The 25,697-nt window shown below is 45.6% G+C and overlaps 1 protein-coding gene across 3 annotated transcripts in view; it reads right to left on the bottom strand.

The window, feature by feature from the left end:
• LOC123764773 (multiple epidermal growth factor-like domains protein 6) overlaps positions 1 to 25,697 on the bottom strand; it is a 377,392-nt gene that overhangs the window by 66,054 nt on the left and 285,641 nt on the right. For all 3 annotated transcript variants that reach the window (XM_069302605.1, XM_045752888.2, XM_045752889.2), the window contains 4 exons: positions 19,371 to 19,508; positions 12,935 to 13,019; positions 11,816 to 12,488; positions 11,531 to 11,647 (listed from right to left, as the gene is read on the bottom strand). In XM_069302605.1, coding sequence (XP_069158706.1) covers positions 11,531 to 11,647; positions 11,816 to 12,479 — 781 coding nt within the window. In that variant the 5' untranslated portion in view covers positions 12,480 to 12,488; positions 12,935 to 13,019; positions 19,371 to 19,508. The remainder of the gene's footprint in view (positions 1 to 11,530; positions 11,648 to 11,815; positions 12,489 to 12,934; positions 13,020 to 19,370; positions 19,509 to 25,697) is intronic.

Below are 25,697 nucleotides of genomic sequence, written 5' to 3'. Positions count from 1 at the left end.
TGATTATAGTCAATGTTTATAGTGAACATGTGCAGTGTGGCTCGTTAACTGGCCACGAACGGATAGTTAACTGGGTGGTTAAGACACAAGGCTCAGAAACACGTCCGCTGCCAATGAGCGTTGGGCAGCGTCTGCCGTCTCCTAGCTGCTGCTGCTGCCTCTATGTCTGCTGCTTCTGCTTCCCTTCCCCCCACCCTCTCTCTCCCTCCTCCCCTTCCCTACACCTGGCATATACACCCACGGGAACACCCTACGCGTCTACCCTGCGTCTGGGTGTAGGTACACAGTATACACCTTTAGTCCAGGGCAAAGATATATACTTTGGACAGTCAACTATTGTGACGACGGCCTGAATAACCATTTAGAAGTTGCTAGGCTTTAAACCCAAACACCAAAACTAACCCGCTCCATCAATTATCACCTGAGCACACACACACATACACACACAGGTGGAAACTGAGTGCCCAAATGAGCCACAGAGATATTAGAAAGAACTTTTTTAGTGTCAGAGTGGTTGACAAATGGAATGCATTAGGAAGTGATGTGGTGGAGGCTGACTCCATACACAGTTTCAAGTGTAGATATGATAGAACCCAGTAGGCTCAGGAACCTGTATACACCTGTTGATTGACGGTTGAGAGGCGGGACCAAAGAGCCAGAGCTCAACCCCCGCAAGCACAACTAGCTGAGTGCAACTAGGTGAGTACACACGTTGACACAAACACGTGTCAACAAACATGTTGACACGTGTTTGTGCCTGACATCACTAACACTTCAACCTCTTAACCACATGACATGACTACTGACCCTCCAGCACCTTATCTTGAGTTATCTTGAGTTGATTTCGGGGCTTTAGTGTCCCCGCGGCCCGGTCCTTGACCAGGCCTCCACCCCCAGGAAGCAGCCCGTGACAGCTGACTAACACCCAGGTACCTATTTACTGCTAGGTAACAGGGGCATTCAGGGTGAAAGAAACTTTGCCCATTTGTTTCTGCCTCGTGCGGGAATCGAACCCGCGCCACAGAATTACGAGTCCTGCGCGCTATCCACCAGGCTACGAGGCCCCCCTTAATGCAACATTGCGCATGATTCACGCAATAAATCATTTCGGGGAAGAAACCTTCCGTTTTTGGGGTAAATCAGATGAGCTAATAAAAATACTGAGGTTGAAAACTCCATCGTGACCCCCATAACTAAGCTTCCTATACGCCCTAAAGCTCTATATATATAGCCTTTTGAAGTCTGATATCACACACACGCGCGCACACACACACACACACACACACACACACACACACACACACACACACACACACACACACACACACACACACACACACCTGTCAACATAACAAATGGACTCTCAGAATATATAATGCTTCAGACCTCTCAGAGGCAGCTAGATAACGTCTTCAATAGGATAAATGATCCACTATGTACTCACCTAGTTGTGTTTGCGGGGGTCGAGCTCTGGCTCTTTGGTCCCGCCTCTCAACTGTCAACGCAACACTATGTTGATGTAGACATGTTGCCGGGGCTACGAACACAGCAACATATCCCCCCCCCCCCCTTGTCAAACCATGAGAGGGAAGGTATACGTCAATTATGAGGAGAGAGCGCTAAGCCAGTATGCTATTAAATATATGGGATACGAGGACTAGGAGCTGGGATATGAGGCCTAGGAGCCGGGATACGAGGAAGGAACATGTTGCCCAACCACTTGGACCATCGGGGATTGAACGCCGACCCTGCAGGAACCAACGCCATCACTCTACCATCCAAGCCAAGTGAATGGACTAACCATCAAAGGGAATCATCCATCCATTTAACGCCAAAGAGACACCCGGAACCACAGCTTCCTTAAGGACATCATAAATTGAACTTGAAACCCCACTTCCAGAAGCCATATCAAAAGGCCAGACAGAGCCATGAGTAGGACTCTCTTACGTCTTGTAAGTTACAAGAACTACGCCCGAGATAGTGAATACTAACGCGGCCCTTCAGATTGTAACATCAGGGGGACTGAAGCGGCTCGAGGTGGTGAGCGTTCAGTGTATATAAGGTGATATAAGGCGCCGCCGCCTTATCATACAAGGGTTACTCATATCGAGCCGTGTAGCGCGCTCTTCGGTGTAATATATGCGCCGTCCTGGACACTGGTATATTCGTATAGGACTAAGGTACATTCGCCTCAAGTCCGCTTCTTGTGACAAGGTCTGAGGCTCGCACAGGAGCCCCTCCTACAAGACAAGCAACACCAGTTGATATTCGCTATATTCAAAAGCTTCTAACTCTACGATAGCGTCCCCCTTCCGAGCTCTCTATACATCCATTGTCAGACCTGTTATCGAGTATGCTGTCCCAGCATGGAACCCCTACCGAAAGAAGCGCAAAGCAAAACTGTAAAAAGTCCAAAAATATGCAACGAGACTCGTTCCTGAGCTAAGGGGACTGATCTATGAAGAAAGACTAAGGGAACTGGGCCTCACTACACTGAAGAAAAGTGAATCGACTTGAGAATGGTCCAGGACGGACCGAAACGTTGTCGTCCCTTCACCTTCTAGTGTGTGGTCTGGTCAACATACTTTAGCCACGTTATTGTGACTCAACGCCTGCACTGGAGAAAAGAAGGAACAGGGCAGACATGATAACGACGTACAAGATACCAAGGGGGATTGACAAAGTAAAAGCAATATTCAAATTAAGGAACAGTAGAACGAGAGGACATAATTGGAAACCGGAAACGCAGACGAGCCACAGGGATGTTAGAAAGATTTTTTTTCAGTCCAAGAGTCGTAAATATATGTAGTAGATATAATAGATGAAAAACAGATTGGATAGACAGGCGGGGTCCAAGAGCTAATAGCTCGATTCTGTAGACACAAATAGTAAATCCACACATACACTTAACAGAGTGGTAGACGGTTGAAACAAGTTAATCGAGAAGGTGGTGGAGGCCAAGAATGTCAGTAGTTTCAAAGCGTTATACGACAAAGAGTGCTGGGAAGACGGGACACCGCAAGCGTAGCTCTCATCCTGTAGCTACACTTAGGTAATTACATTTAGGTAATTATACACACTTCCTGTGCGCGGCTCCAGCCTGGAGTCCATATCCAGTCAAACACAACCAAGTTAGTAAAGGTTCAGAGGTATGCCACCAGGTTGGTCCCCGAGCTGAGAGGAATGAGCTACGAGGAAAGCTTACTGGAATTAAACCTCACGACACTGGAAGACAGAAGAGTTAGGGGAGAGATGATCACTACCTATAAAATTCACAGAGGAATTGAGAGGATAAAGATAAACTATTTAGCACGGGAGGGATGCGAACAAGGGGACACAGGTGAAAACTTAGTAAACACATGAGCCACAGGGACGTTAGAAAGAACGTTTTCAGTGTCAGAGTAGTTAACAGGTGGAATGCATTAGGCAGTGATGTGGTGGAGGCTGACTCCATACACAGTTTCAAGTGTAAATATGATAGAGCCCAGTAGGCTCAGGAATCTGTACACCAGTTGATTGACAGCCGAGAGGCGGGACCAAGGAGCCAAAGCTCAACCCCAGGAAGGACACCTAGGTGAGTACACACACACACACACACACACACACACACACACACACACACACACACACACACACACCTTCCTAGAAATCCACTTTTTAATAAATAAATATACATCACGGAAGGGCCTCATTCAGAAACATGTTATCACAACATTTTAACAAAATAACTATTTAGTCATCATAAACTCATCTCTGCTGTACATCGCAACTATTTATTTAAATCTTTATACATTGTAAATAAAGAAAGTACACATAATAAGTTAAACCAGCATTAATATATAATTATCTACCTAGCAATCTATCGCACCTGAGATCATTAACCTATCATATAACTTCCCTATAATCCAGGTCCTCTACAGCCGGGACTCCCACAATCACCCCGGTGATGGAAGAGCCACAAAAAAAACCCTCCTGACACCCTTAACAATATATATATACACCGTAGATAAACTACTGCAGAATTGGGCTGTTAATTGGTACACCAAGCCTGACTTTTTCCCCGTTTCAGAAGTTGCCGCGGATCGTTGGGGGGGGCCCCGCCTGCATCCGCCTGCAGGCGCGGGAATCCATCCACCCTGTGCGAACGGGAATGATTGAGCCGGTGTACTGGATTCGTGGATCTGGGGGAGACTATGGCTGCTGCAGAACGCTTCTCCTGGGGCTAATATGTAATGATCTCGGTTGTGTTGGGCAGAACTGTTACTTGGCCAGCGGCCCTATTTTACCCCATGTTTCGACAGGTGAGTGTGGGTGGTGGAAATCACTTTCTCACACAAAACAAATGGTTCCTCATGTCCCCTCGCCCCACCTCACATTCTCACTCACACACTTACGCTACTCACAATTACATCACCGTGTGAGTAGGGGGACACACCTACTCTATCCTATCGACACACATACACCTCTCCTCAACCCTCATCACCCGTCAATCGCCAGAAACTCTCACACACACACATGACTCGTCCATCAAGTATAATACACAGGTTGGTGTATGTGTTGAGTGGGAGACTATAGGCTGTATGCGCTCATCAGCTTGTATACAAAGTGGGTGATTTGAGTCCGGGTCTGTGTAGCTTCCATACACTTTCCTCCTCCTCCGTGTAGGATCTCATTCCCCCTACACTGAAGGGGTTGCCACCCCCCCCCCCATTACCTCCTGCACCTATCACCATTACCCTTCACAACCCCCCCCCCCTACACTAAACTGTACGAACTCACACAGTAAACCTATTTTACTAACATATTATTAAGACTTTTAGTGGTATTGCAGCTCTTGCAAAAATTACATTAATAGCAGTAAATAAATTTAATAGCAATAAATACCATTACATGTAAAAAAATGATAATAAAAATAACAGATCCAATAATAACTGACCTGATAATAACAGGCCAATCAAATATAACTATCTATATCTATACCTTTGTCTATACCAAGTCTTCCAGACAGACCCACAACCACTCATTTTCAGGGCATTTGTTTGCATTTGTTGTATGTCCATAGACAAACTGCAGAGGCGAGCATCTATCAATGTAAACAAAACATGATAAAAGTTCGAGCAAGACAAGACAACCTCGGAGAGGTAGGTCCGTTCAGCTTCTTGTGCCTACCATGTTTCTCCCGGGAACGTTCAAGCCGGCAACCAGAGTCCTAGGGTCAGATTCACGAAAGCACTTACGCAAGCACCTACGAACCTGTACATCTTTTTTCAATCTTTGGCGGCTTTGTTTCCAATTATTAAACAGTTAATGAGTTCGGAAGCACCAGGAGGCTGTTTATAACAATAACACCAGTTGAATGGGAAGTTTTCATGCTTGTAAACTGTTTAATAAATGTAACCAAAACCGTCAAAGATTGAGGAAAGATGTACACGTTCGCAAGTGCTTTCGTGAATGTGGCCCCAGGAACCCACTCTACCATAAGCCAGTGTTGCTGGATAAATATACGCTAACAACGCCGGCCAGTTAGTGCGATAAACGGTGTTTAAACGGTGGTAAAACTCTTGCCAACAATGAACGACTTGTAGCTGAACAGAATACCGCATCCTACGCACGCCTATATACGTTGTACATATATGTGGGTGTGTCCACTATATCTTCTGACCCAGTCTTTCACAGGACCCCAGCCTCGCCTCGTTGCATTCACCTCTCATGCAGCTCTTGGCCGACCCTTCCTCCCACAGGTCACTTGAGAAAAAAAAAGTCTTCTGATCCTTTTCTCAAGTGCAAGACATAAGAGAGAACAACAAGGGTACACGAACACTTGAAACTAAGAATGCTGTAAGAGAAGTGTGTGGTTACAGCTGGGTGTCCAGCACAAAGGGAACCTCAGTTGTGCAGACATTACAACAGCCACAGACGCCCAGATGGGGGTTACCCTGCAGCCATAGAGGGATATTAAACAGGTCGACATCTATCTCACACGTGTGCGTCGACGTTGGTTGATATCTACCTCACACGTGTGCGTCGACGTTGGTTGATATCTGCCTCACAGTACAGCTAAGGAAGGCCACCTTCAATAAGACTCAAGAAATTAATAAATACAGGGGCCTGGAACATCATTACAGGTTCGTGCCGATAGGCTCTGAGACACCTGGGCGCCTGGGGGTAAATGTGCACTTACGTTCCTGAAGAAGGTGGGTGAGGAACTCATTTGGCGAACCAGAAACCCAAGAGTAGCCAGTTTTCTTGTTCCAGAACCTTAGTGTTGCGATCCAGAGAGGAAATGCCTGCTGTATCTTGGTACAGACTGGTTCCAAGAGTGACAAAGAAACGGACACATACTGAGAGACACACACAGATACAGACAGGAGCAGAGATACAGTCTGTCGACCCGGATACAGCTAGGTACCCCATATATATATATATATATATATATATATATATATATATATATATATATATATATAACCCCTAGAGCCGTCAGTTTCCCCTTTCAGCGCCTTAGTGTGGCAATCCAGAGAGGAAATGCCCACTGCATCGATGTTTCCTGCCGCCATCTGTGGAGCTGGAGGAACTTGACAACTTGGCAAAGGATGCCACACATACGACTCTCAAGGCTGTCAACCAGGTTGTTGATCTTGGCTCCGTATAACAGACGGTATCTCTATGATAAAGTTACTTGCCAAGACCTTGAAGACTTTCAAGAAGGAAACAGGATAACATTATATCGAGAAGACCGGAAGTAAGTCCAGATGAAATAATGTGATTATGTACATACTAGGCTTATATCGAAAAATTATTTTTAAAACTACGAAATTATTTATTAATTTATTGTAATTAAACCCTCTGAAGCCGTCACACTAAGGGGATAACCACCGCATTAGACACGCATTCAGAAACTAGACCAAAATGGGGGAATCCTTCACAAGCATCAAGCTTCCTGACCCCTAACGAGGCCATTAGAGAACGTAGCAAACAATTGTATGCAGCACGTACTGGAAGCAGCGGCCTGGGAAAAGATTAATGGCGTCCCCCCTCTTGGTTTAACCATAGAAAATCGAAAGAAAATCTGAAATATTTTAGGGGAGACTTAACAAACATTATGACGGGCCAAATTCTCGAAGCAGTTACGCAAGTACTTACGAGCGAGTACACATTTTCTCAATCTTTGATGGCTTTGGTTATATTTATTAAACCGTTTACCAGCGTGAAAACTTTCCAAATAACTGTTGTTATTGTTATAGACAGCCTTCTGGTGCTTCGGAGTTCATTAACTGTTTAATAATTGTAAACAAAGCCGCCAAAGATTGAGAAAAGATGTACAGGTTCGTAAGTGCTTGCGTAACTGCTTCGTGAATCTGGCCCTGCCACTTTACCGTCAATCTATTACATTACCACAATCATATTTTAAAATTACACTAAAAATGAAAACAACAACAAAATTAATAAACACACATGAACGTTAAAAATAAAAACAAATGCATTTTTATGAATTGTATCGTTTTAATTGTTGAATTTAAATAGTTACGTAGGATTGTGTTAATAGAATAGAATTACGGTAAACTAACCTTTGGGCCGTTCATAAAAAAGGTTCATTTCAAAAAAACATTAATGTGAATATTTCATTTGTTGTACACAAATAGGTTACAGTAGCCCGCCCGCCTATAGCAGCATTAAATAGGGCGTTGCAGTATTGTCCGCTCACAAAAGCAAGGGCCCGAGTTCGATTCCCGTGCAAGATGAATCCATTTGAGAACGTAGCCTTTCACCCAGCCGGAAATACGCACCACGGATACAGGCAACTGTTGTGGGGTTACATCCTTGGGGAAGGTTGACATTGGCCTAGAGAATCTTGTGTAAGCCTATCAGGGTTACGGCCCTTAGTTCAACTTATCCTACAAAAGTTGTGGAACCCCGTACCTGCTGTTGTGTGAATGAACTGAAAATATGAGTTTTTTGTACCCCCAAAAGTTCACTTTCTGTAATATTAAAATGCACCACAAAAAGTCTATGCTAAACATGCAATTTTAAGCCTAATTTAGTACATATATGTACTATACTAGACCTAGAAAAGGACGTCCTATTTCTCGAACTCTGAGCGCAACAGTTTCTTGTAGTTTCATTTACAGTAACTATAGATACTATTAATGTGGGGGTGACAGGTTGATTTAGATACTAACTACTATATATACACATAATTATGCATGTGGGGGAGTTGAGTTTCAGCTTCGCATCAATACAAATGTATTTTCCACCATTAAAAATATTTATGACAGGCCCCATGTGATCTTGCAGTCACAGAGTGGCCTGGTGAGAGCGTTGACCGCCTAGTGGGATTGACTGGGGGCAACTTGACTGCAGGCGGGCAAGCTAAGCGACTACGCCGTGATATTCCCATAACAATCACTTTTAGCGTGAATTACGTAAAACTGTTATAACGATCCTATTAGCGCTCTAGGAGAGGCCTGAGTGCTAATAGCTCTGGGGGCTCTACCATTAGCTCTCTCTGACTATTAGCTCATTTGCTCTACCAGGTCTACAATAACGCAAGAGTTCGCTACAGGCAAACACTTTATGTAAATATTTAAGATCAAAATATCCATAGCAACTTGGTAGCAGTTCATTTACATCACATTAATACAATATATTTTAAAAATGTATTTATATGACCACGAAATCTGAATTATCGTGAATTTGGAATAAAAAAAAACGCATTTCATAGCCTATCACATCGAAAAAAAAAAAATTCTGAACGATGAGAATTTTGATGATCTCGATGCGGCCGAGAAAATAAACTCTTAAAAACCTAATACAGATAATTTTATTATATACTTTCCGCACGCGGTAACAGGATTATAATGACATATACATCTTAAGATTTAAAATCCTTTTCAGAGCCGCATTAAAAAAAATGACAGGATTAATCCAGACAGCTGCACTGGATCAGCAGTTTGTAAATACGAGTGACAGGACGACCTAAAGCCACTCCACATGCGGGTCATCCAGAGTACCACACAGAAGCGATTAGGGAGGCTATATACAATGTCTACCGTCAAATTGCCTCAAAGAATACCAGCTACACACGTCCAATTATATGTCTATGTGTCTCTCTGTCTGATTCTGTCTGTATATGCTTATTTCTGTTTCTCCTACCTCTCTCTCTCTCTCTCTCTCTCTCTCTCTCTTGGCGGCACCTCAGTAGAATCATCAATCCTGGCAGACTCACTTGGGTGCTTGGCGCCTCGAAACGGCTTTGCAAGTGTGTGAAACATTGAAATTTATGGAGTTACTAGCTCACCAGGATACAGCTACGGCCTCCAGCATATATGCTGAGCTCGGTGGAGAACCAAGGAAGGATGTATCATTAGCATTTTTTCTACAATTATCTCTGATAGGCTCTCGTTAGCTTTTCTATACTATTATTATTATACATGACATTATTATTATTCATTTCAGCATAAGAGGCCCGTGTTCTATCGACTCTTGTTATCCTGGTGAATGAAATGTTACTATCCACAGTATTGTGGTTCACACACACACACACACACACACACACACACACACACACACACACACACACACACACACACACACACACACACACACACGAGGCTACTGACACTTTGCTCACGAGGAATTTCAAGCTGTAATCTCGGTCAATCAGGTTTCGGCTCGGTGAACTACTGAATCTAATAGAGCACGTCCATATCTCTGTATCCGTATTATTGTATGAAGATTTATTTCCCTTTAAACACTGTATCCTTGAGTAAAATAACCATTTTGTAATTCTTTTATAACTAATAAATCTCAAGATTTATTCATATAATTTGATTTAAATTGCAAATCCACACCATCGTGAGTTATAACAAATTCACTTTGATCTTCAGGGGATTGAAATCAGGCGAACTAAACCAGGGGCCAGATTCACGAAGCAGTTACGCAAGCACCTACGAATCTGGACATCTTTTCTCAATCTTTAGCGGCTTTGTTTACAATTATTAAACCGTTAATGAGCTCCGAAGCACCAGGAGGCTGTTTATAACAATAACAACAGTTGATTGGGACGTTTTCATGCTTGTAAACTGTTTAATAAATATAACCAAAGGCGTCAAAGATTGAGGAAAGATGTGCACGTTTGTAAATCTAAGTACTTGTAAGTACTTGCGTAACTGCTTCGTGAATCTGGCCCCTTGTTCAATATATACTAGGTAAACGTGATATATAAAGCCTAAGACAGGTTAGGCTCAGGTAGGATTAAGTGAAGTAATATATAAATGAGGTCGAGCCTAGGATAAGTTAGTTTTTGTCTTTGCATCTCACTAATCTCACCTTCACTATTACTAACTATAAACTATATGTTTAAAATCCCGTATGTTGATTATTGCAGGCAGGGTTGTACGTTAAAACCTGAATATTGGTATGATTATGCAACTGGGTACGGTATATCAGAATGTATTATACAACTGAATACGGTATATCAATATGTATTATACGAGTAGACTGTATCGGTATTATATTATTCAACTGAGTAAGCTATATCATTATATATGAAACAACTGAATAGGCTATATCATTGTATTTATTATTTATATAAATTTGAATGATATAGCCTATTCAGTTGTTTCATATATAATGATATATAATATATAGATTTCCAGACTGTAAATATAATATTTTGTTTATTATAAGAGGTTTTATTATAAGAGGTTATAAGAGGTTTAACAATATCTCACCTCGTTAACACGAGTCTAATCACCTTTAACGTGGGGAGACCTACTGACGCCGTCGTCTAATAGGGCTGTTGTTTACGACCTTACCTGGGCGTTGGGAATAGGGAGCAAACTAGCCAACATTATTTATGTGGGCTCGAAGCCGGTCAGTTAATATAAACTACATGATGGAAAGGGTCGGACACTTAACGCAACCTACAATATGGGGGATCGAGTCTGGTTAAGTAAACACGGCGTCTCCAAGTATCCAGGTGCCCCAAACTCTGTTGTATAAACTGTATTGCTCTAAGCATTCAGGTCAGAGAAGAGGCAAAAGGGCAGAGAACACTAGAATAAATCAATTATGATCCGGTTAGATGTGATACCTTATATATGGAGAGCACTGAATGCTCACCAAACAGTTCGACACAGTAATTGCCAGGTAACTGACAATTACTGATGCCAGTAACTGCAGTTAGCAGGTGGGTACCGCTGCCTGTGGCGGGTAGTAACCAACTCTGAGTAATTCATGTGTAAACTCCGAGTAGGAACTGGGCCATAGCCTCTTTGCACAACATTATTGAATGTCCATAGTCATTAGACCCTTCAGACCTGCCTACGTGCGGTACCTGGTGTTTGGCAATTACTTTATCCATGCAAAAGTTTGCCAGTTCTGGCTGAAAGATCACATGTCCCTGTATGACAAACCGTAGTCTAGCAGACCTACATAAATCCAGATGTACCAAAGTTTAGTATACTGGATCAAACTCGGTGGCGATTGAAGACGGTATTGGAGGAAACCGTGTCCATGTGGTACTTACCATACGGCGTCTGAGGCAAGGCATCCGCTACCTTCCACAGTTGTGACTGGCGTTCCTGTAGGGCCCAGTCCTTCGTCTGCTCTCCTCTGCCTCTGCTGCCGCTCCATCCGTTCCTCCCTGCAGACACAACACAACACTTAACTCTCAAATTATACATTTTCTCACTTCCTTGTGCACGTTTATATACCAATTCGCTTCTTCATGTACATAGGAGAGTACAGTTTTTCCAGGTCAACTGAATTTCCCCTTTAACCCTGAAGCCAAGGAGGAGTCACAGTAACTTACCAGAAGCCATGATGATCGTTATGCTGTCGGCCTGGTGACGTGTGTTGTCCATATAGTGATGGTAATTGTTCTTTCCTGATGTGTAAATTGTCTCAGCTTCGACTTCGTCTCGTGTGGTGGGTGCCCGGCCCACGTGGAAGCGGTGATGCTGGCCTTGGTGGCGGCGTCTAGTGCTGGGTTTGTGTACAAGAGGGAGGGAAGGTCTCCAGTGCTGGCGGCTACCGCGGTCTCCGGACGGTGAGGAGGAGGAAAGCTCCTGATGGTGCTGATCTTCATTGGTGTTAAATCTCAGAGGCTCCCGTTGGGCGGTGGACGTGCCAAGACCCGCTTCATCTGCGTCTTGTGTCGTCGGGTGGTCGCTAAGGTAGTTAACTCCTTCGACTCTGAATCTTCGAGTTTGATGGTGCGAGCGTAATAGACGTGGCTTATAGCCCTTGATATCGTCTCTTGCTGCGCCTGTCCCTGGGGACACGACCAGCCGACGCAGGCCCTCCTCGGTGGCACGACCCTGGCCAGTGTCGTCGGATTCGTCCACTAAATAGTAGACGTCACCTTCGTGTAAGATATCTCGACCAGCCTCTGTTGAGCCCTTCGTTCTGGTGAAACATCCTTCCCTCACCGCCTCAGTTGTGTGAAGCTCCCGGACCGTGTTTACATCAGTCATCGTCTCATCCTGGAGACATACAGTACTTAATGCAGGCGACGAGTCACAATAACGTGGCTAAAGTAAGTTAACCAGACCACACACTAGAAGGTGAAGGGACGACGACGTTTCGGTCCGTCCTGGACCATTCTCAAGTCGAATCACAATCGAGTTGAGAATGGTCCAGGACAGACCGAAACGTCGTCGTCCCTTCACCTTCTAGTGTGGTCTGGTCAACTTACAGTACTTAATGTTGTGCTCACAAACACACAAACCAAATTAACAGGAATATATATCGATATAATTATACAGTAACAAAATGCAACAAGAAATACAAAATAATAAATATTAGAACAATACAGCATTTATGCGAGTGATATATGATACTAATTTGGTATACCCGATATTTCGAGACCCATATTAACTATATTAGCCAAGTTAGCCCTGCTTGAGGACCAGGAGTGGAGTGGACCGACCTGTGTGGACCAGCCAGGGCAGCAGGCGAAGATACTCCTGGTTCGGACCTGGGTCTGGTCCTGATATACAGTCCGGTGCTGAGTCCTGAGAAAGATAACAAGTGCAGAGATAATTACACTTAAAGAAACAATACCTGACTAATACACGAACCACAGATTGTGGGCTTCTTAATTGCTAACCAATATTTGATAACTTAATCATTGTGTTCGTCACACTAACAGAGCAAGACTTGCTAACTAACTTACAGCTTGTTTAGACAGCGACGCTGTATTATACAACGCTGTATTGTTGCTTAATAACAACAACACGCTGTAGCCACATACGCTAGGCACTTCGTAAATTACAGTGATACAGTCAATAATCTATTGACACATTACATTAATGTTGAACTTTATAAACATATACGTACATGTATCTCCGATACCCACACAAAAATGTCACTTTTACTGCATTAGATGACTTAAGTTCTTCAAATACCAAGTACATCTTTAGAATTTTAATATACTATGCCTAATTGTAAATCAAACATATAAATTAAAACAATACGAATGTCTATTACAATTTTACAAAAATAAGACCCTAGACACGAGGACCACTGTTCATCGTCAAGAAATGATATAAACAATGGTCAATTATTATTAACTTATAAAAGTACACTTACGAACTCTTCGTACGTAAGCAGTACTGCTGGCAGTGTCTTCCTAAGACCTACACTGCTACAGGCTGTCCTCTAAGGAGGCGCCGATAAATTACAAATTGCCATTTCTAACTTTTAAAGTTACACTGACCCAATCGCTGTAAAAGAAAACAAATTATATATATATATATATATATATATATATATATATATATATATATATATATATCGACAACAAATGCCCCCCCCCCATACCGTGAACATAGGTGTCGAAATGCCTTAACTATAGGTGTCGAAATGCCTTAACTATAGGTGTCGAAATGCCTTAACTATAGGTGTCGAAATGCCTTAACTATAGGTGTCGAAATGCCTTAACTATAGGTGTCGAAATGCCTTAACTATAGGTGTCGAAATGCCTTAACTATAGGTGTCGAAATGCCTTAACTATAGGTGTCGAAATGCCTTAACCATGCATATGGTAAAATATCATCCAGACTACTCCTTATATAGTTCCAGGGGATATTACAACTATCCTCTCGCCTGCCCCGCGTAAGTAATTACTGAGGGAGGAGTGGGCCACAGGACACGACACATTCCTGGTCATTTCCGACTCACCCGTATAGATACAAAATAGATTTTTAGACACCTATAAAACTCCAAATTGTGTTGCCCGCCGAGCGACACAATTTGGAGCGAGCGAAGGAACGAACCCTCACCCTTCCTTCCCATTGAACATCCCCAGGGCAAAGCTGGGTAAATAATATATCAAAAACCTTCGTTTAAACCTTCCTGCGTTGATTTAAGATTGATTTTACGTTAATAACGTTGATAGCATTGATGCTACGTTGATGAGACGTTGCTCGCTAGGCAACGCGGGCTAGCAACTCACTCCCTGACACAATGGCTTCCCCCTTCAGACGGCGCCAGTAAGGTCGGCTTCCCACGTAAGGAAAGATATTTTTTAAGACATATGGGGAAGGGAAAGACGTGTGTGGGCAGACGAAACCCTTCATTACTGGCCAGGTAAAACTACCAGGTATCCCCCCCCCACCCCCTGGCCCACCTGGCCTCCTCACATCTACCGGATAATTTCGAAGGCGTCTTAACTTTGGCATTATCGAGTTTGGTGTCAACAACGTGATAGTCTCCAGCTGTGTGCTATAGCTACCCCAGTCCCGGATTCGGGTGGCTTCAATTTCTAACAGAAACGTCGCCTTTTTAACGAATTAGACGATTTTGTAAACAAAATCACGGCCGATTACGTGTTATAATAAACTAGTATTTTAAGGAGAGAAGACGTTACCTTAAGTAACGTTATGCGTGATGTCAGGTAACGCTGTGTGGTGGAACTCTTACTTAATGGGTCGTTTAGGTAACGCAATGGACCGATCCGTTGTCTTGGAATTATTCGATTGGATCAGTTCATTTATTATGTATTATGTATACACGCCCTCCAGTGAGTGGTAGTGGACCCCATACTACCCCCCCCCCGCTCCCTTAAGTGGTAGTGGACCCCATACTACCCCCCCCCCGCTCCCTTAAGTGGTAGTGGACCCCATACCCCCCCCCGCTCCCTTAAGTGGTAGTGGACCCCATACCCCCCCGCTCCCTTAAGTGGTAGTGGACCCCATCCCCCCCCCCCGCTCCCTTAAGTGGTAGTGGACCCCATACCCCCCCGCTCCCTTAAGTGGTAGTGGACCCCATACCCCCCCCCGCTCCCTTAAGTGGTAGTGGACCCCATAACCCCCGCTCCCTTAAGTGGTAGTGGACCCCATACCCCCCCGCTCCCTTAAGTGGTAGTGGACCCCATAACCCCCGCTCCCTTAAGTGGTAGTGGACCCCATAACCCCCGCTCCCTTAAGTGGTAGTGGACCCCATACCCCCCCGCTCCCTTAAGTGGTAGTGGACCCCATAACCCCCGCTCCCTTAAGTGGTAGTGGACCCCATAACCCCCGCTCCCTTAAGTGGTAGTGGACCCCATACCCCCCCGCTCCCTTAAGTGGTAGTGGACCCCATACCCCCCCGCTCCCTTAAGTGGTAGTGGACCCCATAACCCCCGCTCCCTTAAGTGGTAGTGGACCCCATAACCCCCGCTCCCTTAAGTGGTAGTGGACCCCATACCCCCCCGCTCCCTTAAGTGGTAGTGGACCCCATACCCCCCCGCTCCCTTAAGTGGTAGTGGACCCCATACCCCCCCGCTCCCTTAAGTGGTAGTGGACCCCATACCCCCCTGCTCCCTTAAGTGGTAGTGGACCCCATACCCCCCCGCTCCCTTAAGTGGTAGTGGACCCCATAACCCCCGCTCCCTTAAGTGGTAGTGGACCCCATACCCCCCGCTCCCTTAAGTGGTAGTGGACCCCATAACCCCCGCTCCCTTAAGTGGTAGTGGACCCCATAACCCCCGCTCCCTTAGGTGGTAGTGGACCCCATACCCCCCGCTCCCTTAAGTGGTAGTGGACCCCATAACCCCCGCTCCCTTAAGTGGTAGTGGACCCCATAACCCCCGCTCCCTTAGGTGGTAGTGGACCCCATACCCCCCGCTCCCTTAAGTGGTAGTGGACCCCATACCCCCCGCTCCCTTAAGTGGTAGTGGACCCCATAACCCCCGCTCCCTTAAGTGGTAGTGGACCCCATACCCCCCTGCTCCCTTAAGTGGTAGTGGACCCCATACCCCCCCGCTCCCTTAAGTGGTAGTGGACCCCATAACCCCCGCTCCCTTAAGTGGTAGTGGACCCCATACCCCCCGCTCCCTTAAGTGGTAGTGGACCCCATAACCCCCTGCACTCACTTGCGCGGTAGTAGAAGAGGTTGCAGAGGCACATCCTGGTCTCGGTACATGCATGTGCCCCACATGTGTACAGGAAGGTAACATAAGACCTGTCGTAAGACCTGTCGTAAGCCCCGCGTGGCTCCCCGCCCAGGGGACTTACGACAAGAGGCGCTGGTCTGACGCAGCCTAGTCCATAACAAAAAATTAACATTAACAGTGAAGCTGTTAATGTTAACTGAAGCTATCTATCACAACACCTGTTCTTTAAGTAGTCTGTCTATTATTCAACCTCAACTGCTTAATAACTTTACTTTTTTATCGTGCTTTTATATATATATAAATTTTAAGTTATCGTGAAAAGAGATACATTTCGATTCCGTTCCATTTAACAGATTTTCAAAACAGTTCTTTAAACTTACTAATACATTTTTTTTGCCTTATGGATTTAAATATATTGAATGTCCTTAACAACCGTCCTCTTAAGCATCTTGGTGAAGTTGTGATGCATCTCTTGGTAGCCTCAACTGTTATTTCTCTTTCTTGATACGAATTCGTGTATTATCTAATGGTAGGGCTTCGCCGTTTTCAAGATTTCTGTTCCATCATTGATATATATATTCCCCGCCACCATGGGAGTAGAAACCCGACACCAGGGAGTAGAAACCGCTACCATGGAAGTAGAAAACCGTCACCATGGAAGTAGAAAACCGTCACCATGGAAGTAGAAAACCGTCACCATGGAAGTGACGGTTTCAAATTTTGAAACCTTGTGGCGGTTGTGTTTACATTCAACTGTTCACGAGTTTCAACACTTCACAACCCGAGGCTATTAACGTTATCAACAACCCCACTGTGCTTCACAGTTCATACAACCTTTAGTAAATGTAAAGAGAGCCGCCATGGTTGAGGAAAGATGTACAGGTTTCTTTAAGTGGTTCTGTAAATGTCTGACGCGTCCAGGGCTGCGTCGGCTCTATCACACTGCCTCGATAGGCACCGCCTTTTATACCATTAATGGGTTTGGTCATATCTACATTTGTGCCTTTGAATGGAATTAGCCTTCTCTCTCTCTCTCTCTCTCTCTCTCTCTCTCTCTCTCTCTCTCTCTCTCTACTTGATGCTCTGAGGGCATTTATTATTTTATCTCTTTTTGCTCATTTGGGTGTTCGGTTCCCATTTGTGGTGCCTGGACGTGATTGCTCATCTTTCAAGCAGCATGTCACCCCACCTCCCGCCCCCCCCCACAGATGGTTAAGGGTGTAGGGCATCGTGCCCCCCCCCCCCACACCCTCACACAGTCCTGAAAGCAGTTCATACATTTGTCATCGTCGCAAATGGAGCGTAAATTAATTTTATGTTTGTGTGTTTAACGTGAGAGTTTGCAACATCCACCTTAAGGCTTTGCTTTTTCCGACTCTGAACACTGCTTCCCTTTCAGGGGGGAGCAATGCTACATTTTCTCCTTTACCCCCTGTCTTCTCATCCCCTAATACCTTGCATTTTTAAGGCTTGAAGTCTAGTAGCCACTTGCTGGAACATTTCAGTCATGTCTTCTTGCAGCATTTTTCAACCTTTTCGTTCTTAGTCTTCTGGTTTTGGTCTGTGAACATCACAGAGTATGAAGGGCAGTATATGGCCCTCAGGACTGACGCTGAGGAAACGCCGCTCGTGATATTCAATCCACATTGGCACCTCGAATATTGTGACCACTGGTGCTATGTAGTCATCACCTAGTGTTGTAGGTCACTACATCACACCCTCTTCTGTGGTCACCATAGGGTGGTCACACCCTCTTCTGTGGTCACCATAGGGTGGTCACACCCTCTTCTGTGGTCACCATAGGGTGATCACACCCTCTTCTGTGGTCACCATAGGGTGATCACACTCTCTTCTGTGGTCACCATAGGGTGATCACACCCTCTTCTGTGGTCACCATAGGGTGATCACACCCTCTTCTGTGGTCACCATAGGGTGATCACACTCTCTTCTGTGGTCACCATAGGGTAGTCACACCCTCTTCTGTGGTCACCCTAGGGTGATCACACTCTCTTCTGTGGTCACCATAGGGTGGTCACACCCTCTTCTGTGGTCACCATAGGGTGATCACACCCTCTTCTGTGGTCACCATAGGGTGATCACACCCTCTTCTGTGGTCACCATAGGGTGATCACACCCTCTTCTGTGGTCACCATAGGGTGATCACACCCTCTTCTGTGGTCACCATAGGGTGATCACACCCTCTTCTGTGGTCACCATAGGGTGATCACACCCTCTTCTGTGGTCACCATAGGGTGATCAAACCCTCTTCTGTGGTCACCATAGGGTGATCACACCCTCTTCTGTGGTCACCATAGGGTGATCACACCCTCTTCTGTGGTCACCATAGGGTGATCACACCCTCTTCTGTGGTCACCATAGGGTGATCACTCCCTCTTCTGTGGTCACCATAGGGTGATCACACCCTCTTCTGTGGTCACCATAGGGTGATCACACCCTCTTCTGTGGTCACCATAGGGTGATCACACCCTCTTCTGTGGTCACCATAGGGTGATCACACCCTCTTCTGTGGTCACCATAGGGTGATCACACCCTCTTCTGTGGTCACCATAGGGTGATCACACCCTCTTCTGTGGTCACCATAGGGTGATCACACCCTCTTCTGTGGTCACCATAGGGTGATCACACTCTCTTCTGTGGTCACCATAGGGTGATCACACCCTCTTCTGTGGTCACCATAGGGTGATCACACCCTCTTCTGTGGTCACCATAGGGTGATCAAACCCTCTTCTGTGGTCACCATAGGGTGATCACACCCTCTTCTGTGGTCACCATAGGGTGAGCACACCCTCTTCTGTGGTCACCATAGGGTGATCACACTCTCTTCTGTGGTCACCATAGGGTGATCACACCCTCTTCTGTGGTCACCCTATACAGATCCCTTCTGTGTCCTCCCTAATGGCACTCCCCCCCTCCTCCTCCTGCACCTCTGTAACTGGCACCTCTTGCACCTCCCTCCACAGGCACTCACCTCCTCTTGAAGTCGACGCAGGCGGAGGTGTTGACGGAGCATCCGGAACGGTAAACCCTGACGGTAGAGGTGAAGCTGTAGACTTTCGGCACTCGAACCTGGACCTGCTCCTGCCTCTGGTACTCGCACACGTGCGGCCTGTCAGAGGGGAAGAGAGACGCGCCAGGTTATCATTGTACCGATTGTTGGGAACAAAATGTAGCGATAACCGCAATTCGCACCGAGACAAATGGTATTATTGCATGCAATTCTAATCAAATACAAAACTATTAGTAATACAATTAATACAGTGTAATGTAAATATCAGTAATAATTGTCCTGGACTAGTTTAGGACTAAAATACTCTGCGGTTGGTCAGTAAACTAGTGAGGAGACGTTGGTAACCCTCAGGCTCTTAATGTTGAATTCTGTAGCGGGTTACGGAGCAGTAGCGGGTCGCCAAGGACAGCCGGCCAAGGACAGCCGGCCAAGGACAGCCGGCCAAGGACAGCCGGCACAGGACAGCCGGCCAAAGACAGCCGGCCATGGACAGCCGGCCAAAGACAGCCGGCCAAGGACAGCCGGCCAAGGACAGCCGGCCAAGGACAGCCGACCAAGGACAGCCGGCCCAGGACAGCCGGCCCAGGACAGCCGGCCCAGGACAGCCGGCCCAGGACAGCCGGCCATGGACAGCCGGCCAAGGACAGCCGGCCAAAGACAGCCGGCCAAGGACAGCCGACCAAGGACAGCCGGCCCAGGACAGCCGGCCATGGACAGCCGGCCAAGGACAGCCGGCCAAAGACAGCCGGCCAAGGACAGCCGACCAAGGACAGCCGGCCCAGGACAGCCGGCCCAGGACAGCAGGCCAAAGACAGCCGGCCCAGTACTAAAGTCACCGTTATGAATGCGAGCAAAACATATATTGCAACTAAACAAGCGAACTACAATTCCCATCAAACATCAACCAGCCACAAATGATCACAATCACAAAGAAAGTCAAAGCGATTGGGCAACTTTATTACCGTCCCTTGTATCCCTATATCCTTACTCCAGATCCTCATCCTAATCCCCCTTCCAACTCCTATTTATGAGCTCTGTGGTTGCATGATTCACGGTCAGGATTGATCAAGCATTTATACACACACTTGCGAAACCTTTACATCTTTCCTCAACCATCGCCGCTCAATTTACAGCTATGCAGTTTTCATGAACCTTGGCCTACGAAGTGCTGGAGCTTGTAAACTATTTAATAGGTAAACACTAAGTAAAGATGTACAGGCTTCGTATTTGGATGCGTAAAGATGCTTCGAGTTTCTCTGTCCCGATCTTGAACGGACTCTTCTGGGAACAGAGGGAATTTCTCCATCTCCTTATTAGCCAAATCGCGTTCCTCGAAGATAGTTTTGGCTCCTTTTTTGATTGGTTACCGCATCTTACACCGCGTATATTCTAGCCAATAGGATTTGATCACGTCTCACTCGTCTCACTCTTCATTGGCTGACAACATCAAAGCTTCCAGCACCTTCTTCGATATAAAGTTTAGCTCGCTCACAGACGATCGAACTAAATCTGGATATATATATATATATATATATATATATATATATATATATATATATATATATATATATATATATATATGTGCTTCAGCCTACAGTTTAGACGTATTGTCTTGTGTATAACCCTCTGTCCTGCGTGACAGTGAACACCAGCATTATCCTCACTTTAATAAGACTATCAAAATCCTTAGATTAGGCAAAATTGTAATTAATTTTGTCAATAAAGATGTTAATAATAATAATAATAATGGATAAATTAACTTAAAAACATCCTATTACAAACGCAAATATTAAGATAACAGACATGTAAGCGCGCTTCAGTTTCCATTAACAAAGGGAGATAAGCGTTTTATGTCAATTATGGAAAGTTTAAACAAGGCTTTTAAAACCCTTTCTCACGTTGATGGTGTCGTTATCAGCTCATCTCGTGGGCATGTGTTGTGGGTGCCCATAGATGGGGTGCCCCACACGCCCCCCTGACGGGGGTGCTGGTCCCCCCATAGATGGGGGGCGGGGGGGGGGCAAGATTCCGGCGGCTTGATCAAAGGTTTCCCCCTAACGATATTGTCCAATTTATTAACTAACACGTACACAAAAGTGACTTTTGAAATTAGCATAATTGGTAAGATCAAAGTGAATTCATGAATAATATTCCATAAAAAAACAAATCAAGCCTGTCTTAGAGGAAAAAACTGGGGCGCCACGCGGGCAGGAGTCAGACACTCTTGATGAGATACTGTCTTCTGGAATACTTCACACATGAACAACCGCCGCTGTTGTTCAATCTCCCGTCACGCAGGGTGCAGTCGCACCTCCACAGATCTCCAGTATCATCTATTGATACTGGAAATGGCTCAAAAGGGCCACCACTTATGGGCTATTCATGCCCGTGCCACCTTTTGGGTGGCTTAATCTTCTCTCTGTCTCGCTGCCATCAGAAGCGAGAATGTACTCCCCACTGCACCACCATGGAGCCGGTCGGCCGAGCGGACAGCACGCTGGACTTGTGATCCTGTGGTCCCGGGTTCAATCCCGGGCGCCGGCGAGAAACAATGGGCAGAGTTTCTTTCACCCTATGCCCCTGTTACCTAGTAGTAAAATAAGTACCTGGGTGTTAGTCAGCTGTCACGGGCTGCTGTAACACGGGTTCGGGTCCTCTCTCTTTACTTCCTTCTTTCTACTCCCTCTACCCGTATTCTTACTTTTATTTCTAAACCAAGGGACTCCAAAACTTTTAACAAAGCCAACTCCACGCCACGTGGTCCTAAGACGATTGACCGACTTAGGATTCTACACCCAGTATGACGTGACCTAAGCTCTGAACAAAACTAACAGAACAGGGAATAACAAAACTTAACGTACGCACTTAGCCTAATATGCAAGAAAACGCTAAACACTTTGAAAAAATTTTAACCGGGGATTGAATTTAGGGGAAAAAAATTAATCTAGAACAACGCAAATAAACGGAAATTACTTTATAAATTTAAGTATACTTAATTAAAAAAAAATGCACTCGACTTAATCCTATAATTGTACTTACCGGCTCGCCGTACCACACCTAGCCTAGAGGCCACACCATCTAGGTTCCAACAGAGCGACACGCAGCTTTCAGCAACAATTATGACTAGGGACGACTCAACCTCCACTAAGTGTGCGATCACTTAGTTGTTGAATCGCTGCTAGGTAGTTTACTAGTCCGTCCCTCGGAGGCCGCAACGCCCTTCACGGATTACGTTTTTCCTTAGCGTTTTGGGTCGTCTAATAACGCCCTCGGACTATCTACTGGCGTCCCACAGATATATCCGCCCCCGACAGCCCTCAAGGAACTGCTGTTGAGAGTATGGTGGCTCCCAACACCTCTGAATTAATTGCAATGGGTCGAGTATGGTACCCAGTCCAATCAACTCGGAGCGGTCTCCTTTTCAATAAATCTATTTTAACAGCCTAATCTTACTAACTAAACCTTAATCATATCAGCCCGCATGACCCAAGATTCGCCAATCCCCACTCAAACGCACTTGTGGGGCGCACTGCTAATCCAGGCCCGCGGCTGTCTCCTTAGCATCCGCGCACGTGTTCGAACGGCTAGACGCGTGAGCCTTTCAACAATTTCAAACAAAATTGTTGAAACCACCGCTGTGCACCATTGTAACACGGGTTCGGGTCCTCTCTCTTTACTTCCTTCTTTCTACTCCCTCTACCCGTATTCTTACTTTTATTTCTAAACCAAGGGACTCCAAAACTTTTAACAAAGCCAACTCCACGCCACGTGGTCCTAAGACGATTGACCGACTTAGGATTCTACACCCAGTATGACGTGACCTAAGCTCTGAACAAAACCCTAGAGTCACCTCTGCTGCCACCACCAGACCAGTAATACAAGAGCAATGATCGAGGTCTGGATCGATCACGCTAATTAATCAACCTAGGGGCTTGATCCCCACTATAAACGATGACCTTGAGTGTGGAATAAATTACACGGTAATGATAATTCCGATTCGATGTTAGAATCGGCGCCCAATGCAACTCCGCCTCGTGTGGACCACGTGACCAGGACAAGTATACACATAAAACACATGGAAACAATAAAATGCAAATTAATAACAAATTTAATTTATTAAAAGAAAACTAAGACAAAATCTAAATAGGTTCACTCCCTATCACTTTAACACTCCCTACTTGACCTGAATGGCAAATGAGAAGACTATTTCTATACATAACCATAGCAACTATACCTCTATGTTTTCCAGCTAAGATGTTGTGCTGGTTTGGGGAGAGGTAAGATGGTTGACCTCTCCCAGCTGCTCCCGTATTCACACTGATTTCTTCCTTGTCTGGTCTCCCCCAGACAGAACATTGTATCCTTCCGCCTAGTCAAAGTTCTACCCAGTTACTAGCAAGGTTTAAGTTATAACAATTAACCTCTGTTGTACTTAATTGATCCAGACTGGTTGAATTATTTTACTGAATTAAATTACAAACATCTAACGGCAGAGCTGTTCCCGATCACAAAAATGGTTATTAAAACTTTGAGAAATATTAGACATGTCAACCCTGCTGACCTATGACCGCCGGTCACTCCGCCTTAAAAGTTAGATCCGATTCGTGACGTCACTGATGGTGACTTAAACTCAATAATTAGAATACTCTTGATATTGTATCCAGTACTATTATACAATCCAATTTTAATGCAAAATGAATAAAGGCTAATTTTCTCTAATTTACTGAATACTATAGGATGATTCATTATACGCAGCTATGAACAACGCGTCGGTTATTTCCACCGCGAATTCCCCTGGGGGTCAGGTCACCATGCGGCTCAGCTTCCCATTCTCTTTTGTCGATAAACCACTCTGGATAATTCTTACAACAGCCTAGTTTGTTACACTGCTTCCTGGGGGTGGAGGCCTGGTCGAGGAGTCAGCTGTCACGGGCTGCTTCCTGGGGGTGGAGGCCTGGTCGAGGACCGGGCCGCGGGGACACTAAAGCCCCGAAATCATCTCAAGATAACCTCAACCTCACTCCACCAGCCACTAGCTAAACCTTACATCAAATACACGCAAGTTTTTTTCAATTTATATTTGTTCTCATTGTTTTCATCGGTCGATGGTTCGCATCGCAGCTGTGCCTCATCGCAGCTGTGCCTCATCGCAGCTGTGCCTCATCGCAGCTGTATCGCATCTCTGACGAACTGGTCGAGCTAATTTAGACTATCTTGAGGTTATCTTGAGATGATTTCGGGGCTTTTTAGTGTCCCTGCGGCCCGGTCCTCGACCAGGCCTCCACCCCCAGGAAGCAGCCCGTGACAGCTGACTAACACCCAGGTACCTATTTTACTGCTAGGTAACAGGGGCATAAGGGTGAAAGAAACTCTGCCTATTGTTTCTCGCCGGCGCCCGGGATCGAACCCGGGACCACAAGGAACGAACCCGGGACCACAGGATCACAAGTCCAGCGTGCTGTCCGCTCGGCCGACCGGCTCACTACACATGTTCACAAGGCTACACGACACATATGTTCCAGCTGTGTAATCCTACGAGGAAGGACAATTCGCCACACACGCACACACTCAGCTACCAACAACGACCCTCATCATTATTCCAACACACGCCTCGTTATATTCCTGTGTCTCACCCTCCAACGCTCCCTACCTCCTTGTACACACCGCGCACTCAAGAGTCAACTGCGATCAATCAGACTTGCCGTGAATGCGTTTCGTGTAAATCTTTGCTCTTACACCAGCTCGAGGTCGGCCCACCTTAGTACCCCTTCTTAAAGCATACAAGATAACGACTTCGCTTCCATTCCGACACTTAGACCTAGACCTCGACAAGTATCAGGCGATAATGCCGATGTCTCTACCCAGGTCTTCTGCTCCCCAACAACCCGAGAAGAGTTCTGGAGTTTTACCCAATGTCTTACCTAGTGTTTACTTGGCTCTTTTACCCTTACCCTATGTTTGATCACCCCGTCACCTCACCCCACACACCCCCTCGATCCTTTCACGTGTGTACATGTGTGCTTAACACAGAGGTTTTACCATGTAGCACGGCTCGCTACATGTAGCTACATGTTTACCTCTTGTAGCAGCACACACAAGCATATAACCCCGCTCCTGTGCCAGGTAAGTCCACTAGGGGCTCACCAGTAGCCCGTGCTACTTGGAACTTTCTGTTTCCAGTAGCTGAATCTACAACAACAACAACCTCTTCTAATTAATTCTTTAACTGAAGATGTTCCGGAGAGGGACGAAATGTTGTAGCAGATAAATCCTTCAATAATTACTAGA

This window comes from Procambarus clarkii, chromosome 48 (genome assembly GCF_040958095.1).
Source record: "Procambarus clarkii isolate CNS0578487 chromosome 48, FALCON_Pclarkii_2.0, whole genome shotgun sequence".
NCBI classification, from domain to species: Eukaryota; Metazoa; Arthropoda; class Malacostraca; order Decapoda; family Cambaridae; genus Procambarus; species Procambarus clarkii.
The sequence above is the reverse complement of the archived record's forward strand: the minus strand, read 5'-3'. Positions and strand labels throughout refer to the sequence as shown.